Here is a 16,629-nt window from a genome sequence, read left to right as displayed (position 1 = left end):
TGATCTTAGTCACTGTTACTACCTGGCTACGACCCAGTACCCTACCCTGCACCTTCGAGGCTGCTGGCCTACAGTATGTACATAGTTAGAGAACACTGGTCACTTTAATAATGTTTGCATACTGTTTTACCCACTTTATATGTACAGTTGAAGTCGGAAGTTTACATACACCCTAGCCAAATACATTTAAACTCAGTTTTTCACAATTCCTGACATTTAATCCAAGTAAAAATTCCCTGTCTTAGGTCAGTTAGGATCACCACTTTATTTTAGGAATGTGAAATGTCAGAATAATAGTAGAGAGAAGGATTTATTTCAGCTTTTATTTATTTCATCACATTCCCAGTGGGTCAGAAGATTACATACACTCAATTAATATTTGGTAGCATTGCCTTTAAACTGTTTAACTTCGGTTAAACGTTTTGGGTAGCCTTCCACAAGCTTCCCACAATAAGTTGGGTGAATTTTGGCCCATTCCTCCTGACAGAGCTGGTGTAACTGAGTCAGGTTTTTCAGTTCTGCCCACACATGTTCTATAGGATTGAGGTCAGGGCTTTGTGATGGCCACTCCAATACCTTGACATTGTTGTCCTTAAGCCATTTTGCCACAACTTTGGAAGTATGCTTGGGGTCATTGTCCATTTGGAAGACCCATTTACAACCAAGCTTTAACTTCATGACTGATGTCTTGAGATGTTGCTTCAATATATCCACATCATTTTTCTTCCTCATGAAGCCATCTATTTTGTGAAGTGCACCAGTCGCTCCTGCAGCAAAGCACCCCCACAACATGATGCTGCCACCCCCATGTTTCACGGTTGGGATGGTGTTCTTCGTCTTGCAAGCGTCCCCCTTTTTCCTCCAAACATAATGATGGTCATTATGGCCAAACAGTTCTATTTTTGTTTCATCAGACCAGAGGACATTTCTCCAAAAAGTACGATCTTTGTCCCCATGTGCAGTTGCAAACCGTAGTCTGGCTTTTTTATGGCGGTTTTGGAGCAGTGGCTTCTTCCTTGCTGAGTTGCCTTTAAGGTTATGTCGATACTGTGGATATAGATACTTTTGTACCTGTTTCCTCCAGCATCTTCACATCGTCCTTTGCTGTTGTTCTGGGATTGATTTGAACTTTTCGCACCAAAGTACGTTCATCTCAAGGAGACAGAACGCGTCTCCTTCCTGAGCGGTATGACAGCTGCGTGGTCCCATGGTGTTTATACTTGCATACTGTTGTTTGTACAGATGAATGTGGTACCTTCAGGCATTTGGAAATTGCCCCCAAGGATGAACCAGAGTTGTGGAGGTCTACAATTTTTTTCTGAGGTCTTGGCTGATTTCTTTTGAATTTCCAATGATGTCAAGCAAAGAGGCACTGAGTTTGAAGGTAGGCCTTGAAATAAATCCACAGGTACACCTCCAATTGACTCAAATGATGTCAATTTGCCTATCACAAGTTTCTAAAGCTATGACATAATTTTCTGGAATTTTCCAAGCTGTTTAAAGGCACAGTCAACTTAGTGTATGTACATTTCTGACCCACTGGAATTGTGATACAGTGAATTATAAGTTAAATAGTCTGTCTGTAAACAATTGTTGGAAAGATTACTTGTGTCATGCACAAAGTAGATGTCCTAATTGACTTGCCAAAGCTATAGTTTGTTCACAAGAAATTTGTGGTTGAAAACGAGTTTTAATGACTCCAACCTAAGTGTATGTAAACTTCTGACTTCAACTATATATGTATGTATGTATGTATGTATGTATGTATGTATGTATGTTGTGTGTGTGTGTGTGTGTGTGTGTGTGTGTGTGTGTGTGTGTGTGTGTGTGTGTGTGTGTGTGTGTGTGTGTGTGTGTGTGTGTGTGTGTGTGTGTGTGTGTGTGTGTATGTATGTATGTATGTGTATATATATATATGTATATGTGTATGTATATATATGTATATGTGTATGTATATGTGTATGTATATATATGTATATGTGTATGTATATGTATATGTGTGTATGTATATATGTATATGTGTGTATGTATATATGTGTATGTATATATGTGTATGTGTGTATGTTTTCATCAATCTACACACAATACTCCATAATGGCAAAGTAAAAAAAAAAATCTATATCACATTTATGTAAGTTACTCAGTACTTTGGCAGTGATTACAGCCTCGAGACTTTTTGGGTATGACGCTACAAGTTTGGCACCCCTGTATTTGGGGTGTTTCTCCCATTCTTCTCTGCAGATTCTCTCAAGCTCTGTCAGGTTGGATGGGGAGCGTCACTGCACAGCTATTTTCATGTCTCTCGAGAGATGTTTGATCGGGTTCAAGTCCAGGCTCTGGCTGGGCCTCTCAAGGACATTGAGACTTGTCCCGAAGCCACTCCTGCGTTGTCTTGGCTGTTGGCTTAGGATCATTGTCCTGTTGGAAGGTGAACCTTCGACCCAGTCTGAGGTCCTGAGCGCTCTGGAGCAGGTTTTCATCAAAGAACTCTCTGTACTTTGCTCCGTTCATCTTTCCCTCGATCCTGACTAGTCTACCAGTCCCTGCCACTGAAAAACATCCCCAGAGCATGATGCTGCCACCACCATGCTTCATCGTAGGGATGGTGCCAGGTTTCCTTGGCATTCAGGCCAAAGAGTTCAATCTTGGTTTCATCAGACCAGAGAATCTTGTTTCTCATGGTCTGAGAGTCTTAGGTGCCTTTTGGCAAACTCCAAGCGGGCTCTCATGTGCCTTTTACTGAGGAGTGACATCCTTCTGGCCACTCTACCATAAAGGCCTAATTTGTGGAGTTCTGTAGAGATGGTTCTCCTTCTGGAAGGTTCTCCCTTCTCCACAGAGGAACTCTGGAGCTCTGTCAGAGTGACCATCGGGTTCTTGGTCACCTCCCTGACCAAGGCCCTCCTCCTCGAATTGCTCAGTTTGGCCAGGCGGCCAGCTCTAGGAAGAGTCTTGGTGGCTCCAAACTTCTACCATTTGATGGAGGCCACTGTGTTCTTTGGGACGTTCAATGCTGCAGACATTTTTTGGTACCCTTCCCAGATCTGTGCTTCGACACAATCCTGTCTCAGAGGTCTATGGACTATTCCTTCGAACGTATCAAAATGTGGAAAAATTCAAAGGGTCTGAATACTTTCCGAATGCACTGTACATATACAGTATACTGTATTTATATTCTGACATTGCTTGTTCTAACATATATATTTCTTCATTCCTTTCTTTCAATTTGGGGGATTTGCGTGTATTGTTAGATATTACTGTACTGTTGGAGCTAAGAACCTAAGCATTTCGCTACACCCACGATAACATCTGGAAAATATGTTTGGTAGTTACAGTCTTGTCCCATCGCTGCAACTCCCGTACGGACTCGGGAGAGGCGAAAGGTCGAGAGCCGTCCCCCAAAGCACAACCCATCCAAGCCGCGCTGCTTCTTGACACAATGCCCACTTAACCCGGAAGCCAGCCGTTACCAATGTGTCAGAGGAAACACCATGCACCTGGCGACTGTGTCAGTGTGCACAGCGCCCGGTCACGGCCGGCTGCGACCGGGAGACCAGAATCTCTAGTGGCACAGCTAGCACTGCCATGCAGGGCCTTGGACCACTGCACCACTTGGGAGGCCTGTCCATGCTTTTTTTAGATTCTATTCTGGATTTTATTTTTGGGGGGGAAGCATTTCTTTGAATGGTTTACACCTGTTGTATTCTGTGCATGTGACAAATAAACGTTGATTTGATTTGAATAGTTTCCGTCATAGTATATTTATGTTAACAGTGATAGTAGAGCATGTGTTCTTGTCTTTTAATTAACATACTTACTGCACAATGCGCTCCATCACTATTTTATTATATTCTATTACATTCTATTTTATTCTCCCCCCTTCCAGCCGGACTACATGATGGGTCCATCCATCATCATCGACCCAGACGAGTGTCCTCTGGACGAGCAGTGTGAACGCCTGCAGTACGATGGCAGCAAGTGGGAGTTTCCCCGAGACCGCCTCAGACTGGGTGAGTACCTTACTACACCATACGGAACTGGTACAGTCTAAGAAGTCACTCACGATGACCACGCTGTTACTCAAATGCCTATACGCACCATGAATTGGCACATACTGTAAACGTATTTACTTGTCCAGCCTACATTTCACATCCACAGGTTAATGTCATGGGGATAAGGTGGCACCCATAACTCTGGGTCCTTTTAAACTGTGTGACCCTGTTTGCCCGTTACATTGAAATATAGTGCCAGAGAGGATGGTATGTGGCAGAGGTGTCACCCCCCTGTGAAGAGGGTGTAGCGTCGTTGCTCATCAGCGACCCTCCACTGTCGCCTGGTCTTAACGGCACTATAAATCCCCTGGAGGAGCGCTTCACGGGCCCAGTGGTCAGAAACCTCAGCAGGTTGTTTTAATTACCCATAATTCCCCTGATAGAGGACCCAACCAGATTTACTACTCCCCAGGGGCCAGCCACTTTCATTTACATGTAGACCTATTGTAACTCACTGGCCCTTCTCTCTCTCTCTCTCTCTCTCTCTCTCTCTCTCTGTCTGTCTGTCTGTCTGTCTGTCTGTCTGTCTGTCTGTCTGTCTGTCTGTCTGTCTGTCTGTCTGTCTGTCTGTCTGTCTGTCTGTCTGTCTGTCTGTCTGTCTGTCTGTCTGTCTGTCTGTCTGTCTCTCTGTCTCTGTCTCTCTCTCTGTCTCTCTCTCTGTCTCTCTCTCTGTCTCTCTCTCTCTCTGTCTCTCTCTCTCGTCTCTCTGTCTCTCTCTCTCTCTGTCTCTCTCTCTGTCTCTCTGTCTCTCTCTCTCTCTGTCTCTCTCTATGTCTCTCTGTCTCTCTCTCTCTCTCTGTCTCTCTCTCTCTCTGTCTCTCTCTCTGTCTCTGTTCCAGGCAAAACTCTGGGCCATGGAGCCTTCGGGAAAGTGGTGGAGGCCTCTGCTTTTGGGATTGACAAGCTCTCGACCTGCAAGACTGTGGCCGTCAAAATGCTGAAAGGTATGGAAGCAACATTATTATCAAGACTTTAATCTGAACATTTTATATATGCTAATTTACAGTACTCTCATGTGCACTTCTGTTGAAAAAGCATGTTGAAAAGTCACACAGGCTGTCTTCCACATAGCTTCCTTTCGCTCACACCTGGTGGAAATGGTACTGATAAAGGTGCTCCTCGCCAAATACAAACACAATATCCATTGTTTTGGGTGTAACAGATGTAAAACAGCCATCTGTCATTTCAGCAGACAATTTGGTTTTCTTGTGCATGATATGAATTCAAAAGCCGTGCTAGCACACGTGCGTGTAATTAACAGTCGCGCACGGGCTATTTGTTCAAAGGAGGCGTGCGTTGGCTGCTTCTCACTGTTTGGCCTGAGCGAGACTAGGACCTTGGTGTCCCTGATGAGGATGACAGTCTGCAGGAATCAGGATAGCATTCCACTTGGTGTTAGCGATTGAAAAGTTTAGAAGTGTAAAAAACAAAAAGTTGTAAAATAAAGGTTAGAAAAATAAAAGTGCTTATTAATAATTGTAACCCAGATTCTTTGGAGCTACACAAACAATTGGAAACAATGACCCCCCCCACCTGCTTCCCCACATATGATTTATGGTCACCATAAATTATGGTCACATTTCAGTCTTTCTAAATCTGGCAGAGCATATTTATCCCATCAACAATTGAATAAAAAGCAGTAAAAAGCAATGCAGAAGGAGAGAGACTCCGAGAGAAGGGGAGGGAGGGGGGGAAGAGAGAGACTGTCCAAGGAATTTTACCTAGTGATCTTAGCAGAATAAACATTTCAGCCCAATATCACTGACACTGTATCCCCTAAGGGTTGATGTGGTCCAACTAACTTTCCTCCTGGTTCTGTTAGGATATTCAACTCTAACTGTAGAGTAATGGGACCACAGATGGATGCTGATGGTGTTGTGAAAGATCTTGCTACATGGGGATGATAAATCAGGTCATTTGTTAGATATTTCTGTCAGTGTCAAGGCATTAATCATCTCTATCCATTAATCATGGAGGAACCAAGCTCACCAGGCCGGCTGCTGCTCCGCTGCTCTACTGCTCTACTCCAGGCCCCCCAGGTCAAACATAATGAAAAGCAGCTCACTTCCCTAAACTGACCCTCCGTGCAGTGTGGTTTGAGACTCACCGCCAGTCAGCTCTAGCTTCCAGAGCAGGCTGGGACCACTGTGAAGAGCCTCATAAGACAGAGCAGAAGTACAGTCCCACAATTCACAAGTTCTCCGTTCATTATTTAAATTAAGTCATTGATTCATTGTTTAAAACCTTTTACTGCAGTGGGCTAAATCAGGGTCACACAGAGTGTTTCTTGTTAGTTCTAAACAAATAAAGTATCCACCTCACACACATGGTTTAAAAAGAAGACACCTGTACCATGTCAGATACAGCGTTTCAATGTATTACATTTGGAGTTTGCATCCCAATATTACACTTTATATACATCACAGAAGACTGAAATATAACATGTTTATTAATTATGAAATTATGGAAATATGAATAACCTTCCACCCATGAGGCCACTAGAGGGTGATTTGGTCATTTTCCCCCTCACCCATTTTTTGGTGATTTGGTCATCGGAAGTTCTCCATTCATTTTGTAAATTCAAGTCGTTGATTCATTATTTAAATTGACCAAAATCCCCGTTAGAGTAAACCACATCCAGAGAGTCAGTGATGGCTCAGAGCAAGATTATTTCGGAACACCATTTTGTTCAGTCAATGTTTTCATTCTGTTTATCAGTTAGGGACATTATTGGTACCATTGCTAACTCCAACCACCTGTGTTCAGATGAGCTTTTCAGATAATAAAAGAGAGAGACATTACACAGGCACATTGGACGCATTAGGCTGCCACCAAACATTGACTAGTTGCTATTCCATAGTCTTTGAGATCAATGTTACTGAGAGGTTTAGTTATGGGACCGTTAATCTTTGCGTCGATGCCCCCCCCCCCCCCCCCAAAAAAAGGATGAGTCACTTTGATGGTGTTTAGTTTACGTGGTTAAGAAAAACCCTCCCTCTGATCTCATAGCATTCCTGACCCAGATATCTGCCTCATATGATGTGTAGACTAGCTATACAACTGAGAAACAAAACAGCATTTTCTATTCTGGGAAAAAAGAATGTTACTGTCATGTTGACTCTCCATGTGTGCTGCAGTGTTTATTGTGATGTAATGTATGGCTGTGCTTTGGGTTGTGCCCTCATGTATGCGAGTATTTAATTTAATGTGAGAGAATGCTGATGTTTGTGTTTTAAGTTCTATATATTCCCATGTTGACTTAATTTATTTCCCGCTGTCCATCTTTGCATACCATCTTAACCTTGCACACTGAATGTTCTCATGCAGATAATCATATTACCTTATGTGAAAAATGTCTTGCCTATCTAAAATCTCCTCCACATGCGTAAAAATCGGTTCTTTATTTTCCATCTATACTGTTTGGTTTCCAGACGTCCATGAACGTACATCAGTTGGAGTAATCTTAAAGGAAGATAAAGAATTTATATGACATTTTAATTAAAAGCCTAAATACATCCACTCTTTTGTGGAGTTGTATGAAACAGTATCCCCGCAATAGGACATGTACATTGAACCTTCATCCCTGTAAATAGTCTGTGTTTATGTTGAAACAGGAGGAGCTACGACAAATGAGCGCAAGGCTCTGATGTCGGAGCTGAAGATCCTGATCCACATTGGTCATCATCTGAACGTGGTCAACCTGCTGGGAGCCTGCACCAAGCCTGGAGGTGAGAGAGAGAGGACAGGGTTAACTCTGTTTAAACTTAGTCACACTGTATGACTTGCATACAATTTGTGAAGTACATTTATAAATTGATGGAATCTCAGAGAAAATCCTGTTTTTACTGTTTATGAATCGTTACTTGTTTGGAATCTTCTTTGAATTCCGTGCTTCTTTCTTCTCAGGTCCATTGATGATGATAGTGGAGTACTGCAAATATGGAAACTTGTCAAACTACTTGAGAAGCAAGAGGGCTGATTTCATCGTTTATAAGGTAAATCAGCAGCTTTCAGAAATCCTGCTTTCTCATCAAATCAAAAGCCTTCATGATTTAGTCTACTTAGCTGTCAAAACCTTCATGATTCAGTACATTTCTCAACCTAACAGGAAAACCCCAGATTGTCAGAAGAACCGTTTTCTAAAGTGACTCAAGGTTTGCATCTGTATTTTTGATCTGGTGTGTGTCTCGTATGTCAGAGCCAGGACGGTAAGGTGGTGACGTCGGGGTCGGGCTGTGACCTAAGCGAGCTCATCAAGCGGCGCCTGGAGAGCGTGGCCAGCACCGGAAGCTCGGCCAGCTCCGGCTTTGTGGAAGATAAGAGCTACTGCGACTCAGAGGAAGAGGAGGAAGGTAAACTAAATGAGCCAACAGCGTCTTCCTTCCCCTCACCGCCCCCTTCACCCTTCCCTCTCACCTCCACCCACACTCCCATGCCCCCTAATTGTTTTCTTCCCTGGGCCTGATGGGACGTTTCCTCCTATTCATAAATTAAATCGATAGGACAGGAACCACGGGCTGATACCCACTGGGCCTGGAGGAAAAGGAGGAGTGGAGGAGGAGGCCTCTGTTGACATCCTCCTCTGTCCTGACTGTTTACCTGCTGCTGGCACGTCGGCCATTTTAAATATAATATATAACAATATATATGAATGGTAAATAATGTATTGTCATTTTGGAGTCACTTTTGTTGTAAATAAGAATAGAATATGTTTCTAAACACTTCCGCATTAATGTAGATGCGACCATGATTACGGATAGTCCTGAATGAATCGTGAATAATGATGAGTGAGGAAGTTACAGGTGCACAAATATCATACCCCCAAAACATGCTAATCTCTCACCATGACAATAACAGGGGAGGTTAGCATTTTATATCATACCCCCAAGACATGCTAACCTCTCACCATGACAATAACAGTGGAGGTTAGCATTTTATATCATAACCCAAAACATGCTAACCTCTCACCATGACAATAACGGGAGGTTAGCATTTTATATCATACCACCAAAACATGCTAACCTCTCACCATTACAATAACAGGGGAGGTTAGCATTTTTGGGTGGGTATGATATTTATGCCTCTGTAATTTTCTCACTCACCATTATTCACGATTCATTCAGGATTATCCGTAATAATGGTAGCATCTACATTAATGTAGAAGTATATTCTTATTTACAATAAAAGTGACTTCAAAATGACACAATACATTATTTACCATTCATTTCCATTGGGCAAAAAATAATCTGAAACACAACCAAAACAAACTGCAAATGCATAAAAATGGTAAAGTCACAAGCATGATGTGACAAATGTCATAATTATGTGCTAGGAATGTGGAACCAATTTATTTACTATTTATTTTTACATTTACATTTTTTATTTTACTTTTATCTACTTTAATAGACATATAAGGGAATTTGTCCCAATAATTTGGCTCCATTAAAATGGGGGACTATGTACAAAAAGTGCTGTCATTTCGAAACAGTTCACCTAATATGGATAAAGAAAATACCATCAAATAAAAGCTGACAGTCTGCACTTTAACCTCATAGTCATTGTATCATATCATTTCATGCCAAAACTTGTGTAGCTCACTGTACGTGTTACACCGTACTAAATCATGTTCATGAAAATAGTTTGTATTCATTTCCACTTTATGCTCCGTTTTACCCTCAGAGCCAGAGGATCTGTACAAGAGAGTGCTGACAATGGAAGATTTGATTTGCTACATTTTCCAAGTTGCAAAAGGCATGGAGTTCCTGGCTTCACGCAAGGTATGCACCTCCTCCAGGCAAATTACGGTATCAAAATACTTTGCTAAAGGTAGTCTTGTGACACACATGTTGTGTATTAATCTAATACCAGTTTATAAAGCTTTATTCAGTCCAGTTGACTTTAGATTTAATAAAAGGCTGTTGTATTTTGACAGCTGGGGAAGTTGTTTTGTTCACATTTTTTATTCATAGAACACTATGTTCAGGCGGCAGGGTAGCCTAGTGGTTAATGCTTTGGGCTAGTAACCGAAAGGTTGCAAGTTCAGATCCCCGAGCTGACAAGGTACAAATCTGTCGTTCTGCCCCTGATTAAGGCAGTTAACCCGCTGTTCCTAGGCCGTCATTGAAAATAAGAATTTGTTCTAAAGGTAAAAATGATTTTTTTAAATAAATGTTCCTTGTGAGTCTATTGGCTATAATCAGTCTAAAACTCATTCAGATTTAAAGGTCTGTCACAAGCTCTGAGAGAGCAGATGGTACTAATTAGTGAACCCATTGTTGTCAATATTAGAGAGAAGGCTTTAACCTGGGTATGGAACACTTCGCATTCCCAATACAATTGATGACTGTTCCATATGGTTGCCTTAGCTGAGATGCACAGGGAATTGAGTGTTTCCTATCAGGTCACATGGTCAGGAAATAGTCCTAGCCATGCTTTATCACATTAGGCTGAATCGTAACTTGAGATATGTCCACATAACTCAAACGTTCATGCATCGACGTCAAGCCTTTCTCTTCTTTTTGTTAGTGTATTCATCGTGATCTGGCTGCAAGAAACATACTACTGTCTGAGAATAATGTTGTGAAGATATGCGATTTTGGACTGGCCAGAGACATCTACAAAGACCCAGACTACGTTCGCAAAGGAGATGTAAGTATGAACAGCAATCTGATCTTTTTTACAATGCTATGCTGTTCTACTATTCATCTGACATAATAAGTCAATTACACGTACGCCTGTTTTGTGAGAGAGAGACATTCAGAAACACTCAGCTTGATGGAAAAGAACCAGAACACGTGTTCTGTTATTACCGACTTGGCAAAAACAAAAGAGCGATTTAATAAATGCAGGAGATCTGGGAAATGCCAGATATTCTAGGCAGATTTCACTGTTTGTCTGAATATTTAATAAACGTGTCTGTCTACATAGACTAGAGGACGTTTGGTTGTTGAGGATGTTTGGTAGTACTATGCCAATGAGGGCATTTACCCTACTTTACTCAACAAGCCCTTCTGCTTCTCCTCAGATGTGACAGGTTGGTTATTGATGGTATTGATGAGACAGCCAGTCACACAGGTGAGATGAGATACTCATTTAAAAGAGCTTTCGTCTCTTATCTCCATCTCTCCCCTCACAGGCCAGACTGCCCCTCAAGTGGATGGCGCCAGAGGCCATTTTTGACAAGATCTACACCACTCAGAGCGATGTGTGGTCCTTTGGAGTTCTGATGTGGGAGATCTTCTCTCTGGGTAAATATACATACCAGGAATGACTCACCATGCCTTGTAGTCCCTCAGACACATGCATACTCACATATGATAACATACGCACTATACACACACGTACACATGGATTTTGTGTTGTAGATATGTGGTAGTAGAGTAGGGGCCTGAGGGAACACAATGCGTTGTGAAATCTGTTGTGAATGTATTATAATGTTTTTAAAATTGTATAACTGCCTTAATTTTGCTGGACCCCACCCTGGAAGAGTAGCTGCTGCCTTGGTAGGAACTAATGGTGATCCATAATTAATACAAAAACAAATATCTCACCTGACCTCCCCATTAGCAGAATGAATGAGCAGAAATGAACAAACATCTGTGCACAGCCATTTGGAACAATACAGACTTATTCAATGCAGATTTCCTCTGCTGTGTAGGTCCTGAATCACGTCTACGAGGACTATTGTTTTAGCATTGTTAATGAAACTGCAAACTGACTGCTTTGGTGCACACTGATCTTTTCTGGCCTGTAATGGATTTCTATCAGAAAATTCTTATGATGCTATTTATGTTTTTTTTTTATTACTCAGTAAAAATGTTACTGCTTATAATTTGTTTTTATCAAATAGTCACAAAATAGTTTGAAAAAAACAATTGTCTGTATAATTCTTTGCACACATAATCTTACAATTGTGCACACAGCGTGCAGTATTCCTTCCAAAGGAGGGAGAGGATTCTTTCTGTCATCAGCCAGCAAGGTTCAGCGAGGAGACTAGTTTCCAGTCAGCTAGCCAGGCGAGGCAAGGTGCCCCCAGCCATGCAGCTCCTCCAGATGCACTGGGTCATAACTGGCTTCTGCTACTGCGTAATTGTGCCTCTGGGACAAACAGGGCTGCATTGTCAGCTTGAGAAAACCATAGGTAGCAAGGACAACATTCAGAGTAAATGTTACAAAAGTGTAAGGAAAGAACAGTACATGGATTCAGGGCTTTAGGATTCATTGGGCATCTACACTTCAACCTCTGCCATGGAGCCAATCATTATCGAGGGAATTGGGTCCAAAAAAAGAGTGACATTTCAAATACCTCAAGACATGGGGTGCATTCAAACACTCGTTCTTTCTCTCTCTCTCTCTCTCTCTCTCTCTCTCTCTCTATTTCTCTCTCTTTCTTTTCTCTTTCTCTCTCACTCTCGCCCGTAATCTTTCTCTGTCAGAACCACACGCACAGAACCACAGACACTGATACATATACCTTCAAAGAACCATTCACTCACTCCCACATCTGGGTGGTGTTAACCTGGTCTCAGAAAGATAAATTAGGACACGAAAACAACTGCAAAAAAATGTCAAACACTCAAGTCTGGCAATCTGATACAGATAGTTGTTCAGAGGTCAAAAGTTTGCTCCAGTCCCAAGGTGCTGGAACATGCATATCGCAATGTGACCCGCAGTCTAGCAGCTTGAGTTTTGTCTTGTGTTTTTGGATTTCACCGGCTTGTTAGTTTAGATGTCAAACCTTCAACTACACTTCGGTTTCTGTGTTAGACTTGAGTTACGCGGTAATCTGCCTATTTACTTGGCATGTTGGGTTGATGTGAGGAAGAGAAAGTCTAACATGGCGTACTAGTAGATGTTACATCGTATCAACATAGTGCTCTGGAGCTTTCGATGCTATCTGATATTGTGTCAGGGATGTCAGTCGGGTACATGAAAATATTGGTTCAGGAGTCTGGACATTTTTATGGATTAGATGGCGTGGGCAATATTTTCCAAAACCCCAACTGGATTGGATATTCGATACAAGTTGGCTTAGTCGTGTATTATTGTTTTTGTTTCGGCTGAGCCAAGCATAAATTCAAATTATTCTAGAAAGAGTCTTACTTCAGACCCAGTAGTCCAATTAAATCATATTTCTGTCTCTAGATGTTATTCAGTGTATAATATCATTGTTGTCGTGAGGAGAGTCATGACATTGTCCATGTGCAAGGTCAATCAGTTGAAGGCTTAACTGACTGTTTATGAAGCTTTCTTGTCTAATCTGTGTAAAGTATCCGGGCCCTCTCTGTGTGGGAGATTGAAGTGTCTGATAATTCCCCCCCCCCCCCCAGGTGCCTCTCCGTATCCCGGCTTACACATCGACGAGGACTTCTGCTGCCGACTGAAGGAAGGGACCAGGATGAGAGCTCCGGAATACTCCTCCTCTGAAATGTAAGGATCAAGCGATCTTTGTTACTCCATTACTCCATTACTTCACATACAAACCCCAATCTCATCATCTAACTCAGGGCAAAAAAAGGAATACACTTGCAGTTTGAAGAGTGGCCTATGTCAGAAAGCTCTCTCACCTCTTGGCAGTGCATAATGCATCAAGCTCCCTTGGCTCGTGAAACTTTTAAAGACCCCCAAGCATGCCTCTAGTCCTCTCAACGTATCCCCCAACCTCTCCTGAGGGTAATTATCCACCAGGAACTCTTACTCAGGGCAACACATTAGAGGGCAGTAAAGAAAAGCCTCCCATATCGATATACTGGAGCTGAAAAGAGGCCTTGTATCTGCTCCTTCATTCGTCAGAATGAGTGACAGGGCCTGATAGGCATCATGGGTAATCCAGCTCTGAATGCGGAGGGGAGACAGGTGCTGCTGATTGGCAGTTAACCGAGGGGTGTGGTGGGCGGCGAGGTGCGGATCCATTTTCGGACTGACATCGATGCGGTCGTAATTGAGCCCCACATTAAAGGCTGTGGGAGTGGGGAGTGGCCAGGGGGTAGCCGGGCACAGGGTAATGAGAGCAAGGGGCGGGAGACTCTCCTCCCTTGTCCACACAAGGGGGATCTGAAGCAGGGCAGATGTGGACGGTGCTGCTGAAACAGAATATCTTTGGGGGAGTCTAGGGGGGTTTCTCCTGCCCCTGTGGTGTCAGTGCTGTTAGTCTAGCAGAGAGGTGGACTGAACAGGAGGAGCTGGGGTTGTTGCCTTTATGAGGTGACTGGACAGGGGGATCTGGGGTTGTTGTTGCCTTTATGAGGTGACTGGGTGGCTTCTCAGCAGGGAGGACTAAGTGCTGGGGCTCTCTCTCACTCACTGTCCCAGGCTATGGCACACGTCCGAGTTTACAGGGTTGGGGAGTAATGGATTACATGTAACTGATTATTTTTTTAAACTGTAGCTGTAATCTGTTACGTTACCAGCAAAAATATTGTAATCAGATACTTTTGAAAAACGACATGATTACTTCTAGGATTACTTTTGTGGCACAGATGTCTAAGGCACTGCATCGCAGTGCTTGTAGCGTCACTACATACCTGGGTTCGATCCCAGGCTGTGTCACAACTGGCCGTGACCGGGAATCTCTTAGGGTGGTGCACAATTGAGTTTGGCTGGGGGGGGCTGTTCACAAAAGTGTATTTTAACCCAATAATGGTTGAATTCAAGAAGTTTAAGCTGCCTATCAATCATTGTTTTTGCAACCAGTGGACAGACAGTTAAAAATGCGCTTTTGCAACAGCTGCATAGTGCGGATCCCAGCCTATGGAATAAAAGTTTGAGGGAGTTCCTCCCTTCTGAACTCCTCTGTGGTATTGTGCTCCACAGTGTCAACTACAAGTTTCATTTAAGAAGACCACGAGTGGGGCTTTTATTGCTCAATCTAATTCTTGCAGATATAAAAATAAATGTATCCATAGGCCTAATGGACAAATGCTCAAACTCGCTCACTTTTGATAGACTTCAACAGCTGCAAATGATTGAGATATCGGTAGTGCTCAAAGCATGCCACTCCATGAGAGCAGCATTTATTTTTCAACTTGAAGCAATGAGCCCAATCAGTCCTCCATGACAGGGTTTCCCAAACTCGGTCCTGGGCCCCCCGGGTGCATATTTCATTATTTTGCCCTAGCATAACACAGCTGATTTGAATTAACCAACTCATCATCAAGCTTTGATTATTTGAATCAGCTGTGTAGTGCTAGGGCAACAAAAAAAGACATAGGGGGGTGCCCCAGGGCTGAGTTTGGGAAACCTCGCTCCATGACAACCAAATCATAAACAACAGAGTAGTATAATTCATCTTTAGTTTTTGGGTTATGCTCCGGTAAAACAATTTGGCTAATGTATATTTACAGGTAGTGGCAGGTAGCCTAGCAGTTACAAAGTTAGGCCAGTAACCGAAAGGTCAGACCGCTAGTTAGAATCCCCAAGCCAACAAGGTGAAAATAGATCTATGTGCCTTTGAGCAAGGCACATAACCTTAATTGCTCCAGGGTTGCCGTTGATAATGGCAGACCCTGGTTGTGACCCCACTCTCCGAGAGTGTCTCAGGGAGAATGGGATATGCAAAAAACACATGTCCAATTCACACATGTGCATTAATACACACTTGAACATGTGTGAAATAGGAGAAATATAAGCACACCCCAAATTATTGTATTTATTATTTTATTTCCAAGTCCTATTCTTGAAGATCAAGGGGTATTAAATTAATTGGAATGACTGTAAATCTGACAGACTTTGGTTTTTAAATGTAAAGATATTACCTAGCTAATATATTATTGTCTGTAGTAGAAAGCATTGGTTTAGAAGAAGCCTACATAACCAACCCATAAAGTAACATGCAACATCCATTTAAGGCCAGCTATGTAAACTCTAACACTGATTTATCCCGCAATAGATGTTTTTCATTTGGTAATATTGCCTCTTATGGGGAAAGTAATCTAAAAGTAACTGAAAGTAATCAGATTATGTTACAGAGTTTTTGTCATCCAAAAATGACGTTACTAATTACAATTTTGAATATGTAACTAGCAACTGTAACGGATTACAGTTAGAAAGTAACGCACCCAACCCTGTGAGTTTACAACCTACTCCCAACGGACTCCTCGCTCTCACATCCTGAGCACTGCTCTCAATCTATCTCACATTCTGCTATGTGTTTGTGTCTGTGCGTAGCGTTTGGTTTTCATTTGTGACAAAGCATGGTGGAGTTAAACTCCCTCTGTCTTATTCATTTGGAAAGGATCAATCCTGTACTTATGTTTTATAACCCTTTACCACCGGGATGTCCAGAATGTTTAAAACATCTTGTGCCAACTGCAGCCAATTGAATGGATGTATCACGGAGACATGGGAGATGGTGATTGGAGTTGACCTGCAAAAATATGATCCAGACTGGAGTCTTAGAGCGTGGGGACTGGGAATAGAGCTAAACAGCAGCTCTGTAGATCCAGAGTCAGACCCACTGGTGCCAGGTTCTCCTCTCTAAGATCCTTTCCATTCTGGTTCAAAGCAAAGTGCTCCATTGACCGAATTAAGATAGAGAGAGCAGATAACACTCTGCTAAGCTCATGCCAAGGAACCATGA

The 16,629-nt window shown here is 42.5% G+C and overlaps 1 protein-coding gene across 1 annotated transcript in view; it reads left to right on the top strand.

Moving 5' to 3' along the window:
- LOC106611743 (vascular endothelial growth factor receptor kdr-like) overlaps window positions 1-16,629 on the top strand; it is a 91,371-nt gene that overhangs the window by 55,648 nt on the left and 19,094 nt on the right. Inside the window, exons 17-25 of the mRNA XM_014212282.3 lie at window positions 3,887-4,010; window positions 4,892-4,996; window positions 7,667-7,780; window positions 7,959-8,047; window positions 8,251-8,404; window positions 9,732-9,829; window positions 10,578-10,700; window positions 11,188-11,299; window positions 13,382-13,481. Coding sequence (XP_014067757.1) covers window positions 3,887-4,010; window positions 4,892-4,996; window positions 7,667-7,780; window positions 7,959-8,047; window positions 8,251-8,404; window positions 9,732-9,829; window positions 10,578-10,700; window positions 11,188-11,299; window positions 13,382-13,481 — 1,019 coding nt within the window. The remainder of the gene's footprint in view (window positions 1-3,886; window positions 4,011-4,891; window positions 4,997-7,666; window positions 7,781-7,958; window positions 8,048-8,250; window positions 8,405-9,731; window positions 9,830-10,577; window positions 10,701-11,187; window positions 11,300-13,381; window positions 13,482-16,629) is intronic.

Source organism: Salmo salar, chromosome 09, assembly GCF_965601325.2.
Source record: "Salmo salar chromosome 09, fSalSal1, whole genome shotgun sequence".
Taxonomy (NCBI): Eukaryota; Metazoa; Chordata; class Actinopteri; order Salmoniformes; family Salmonidae; genus Salmo; species Salmo salar.
This window is presented reverse-complemented; position numbering and strand designations above follow the sequence as displayed.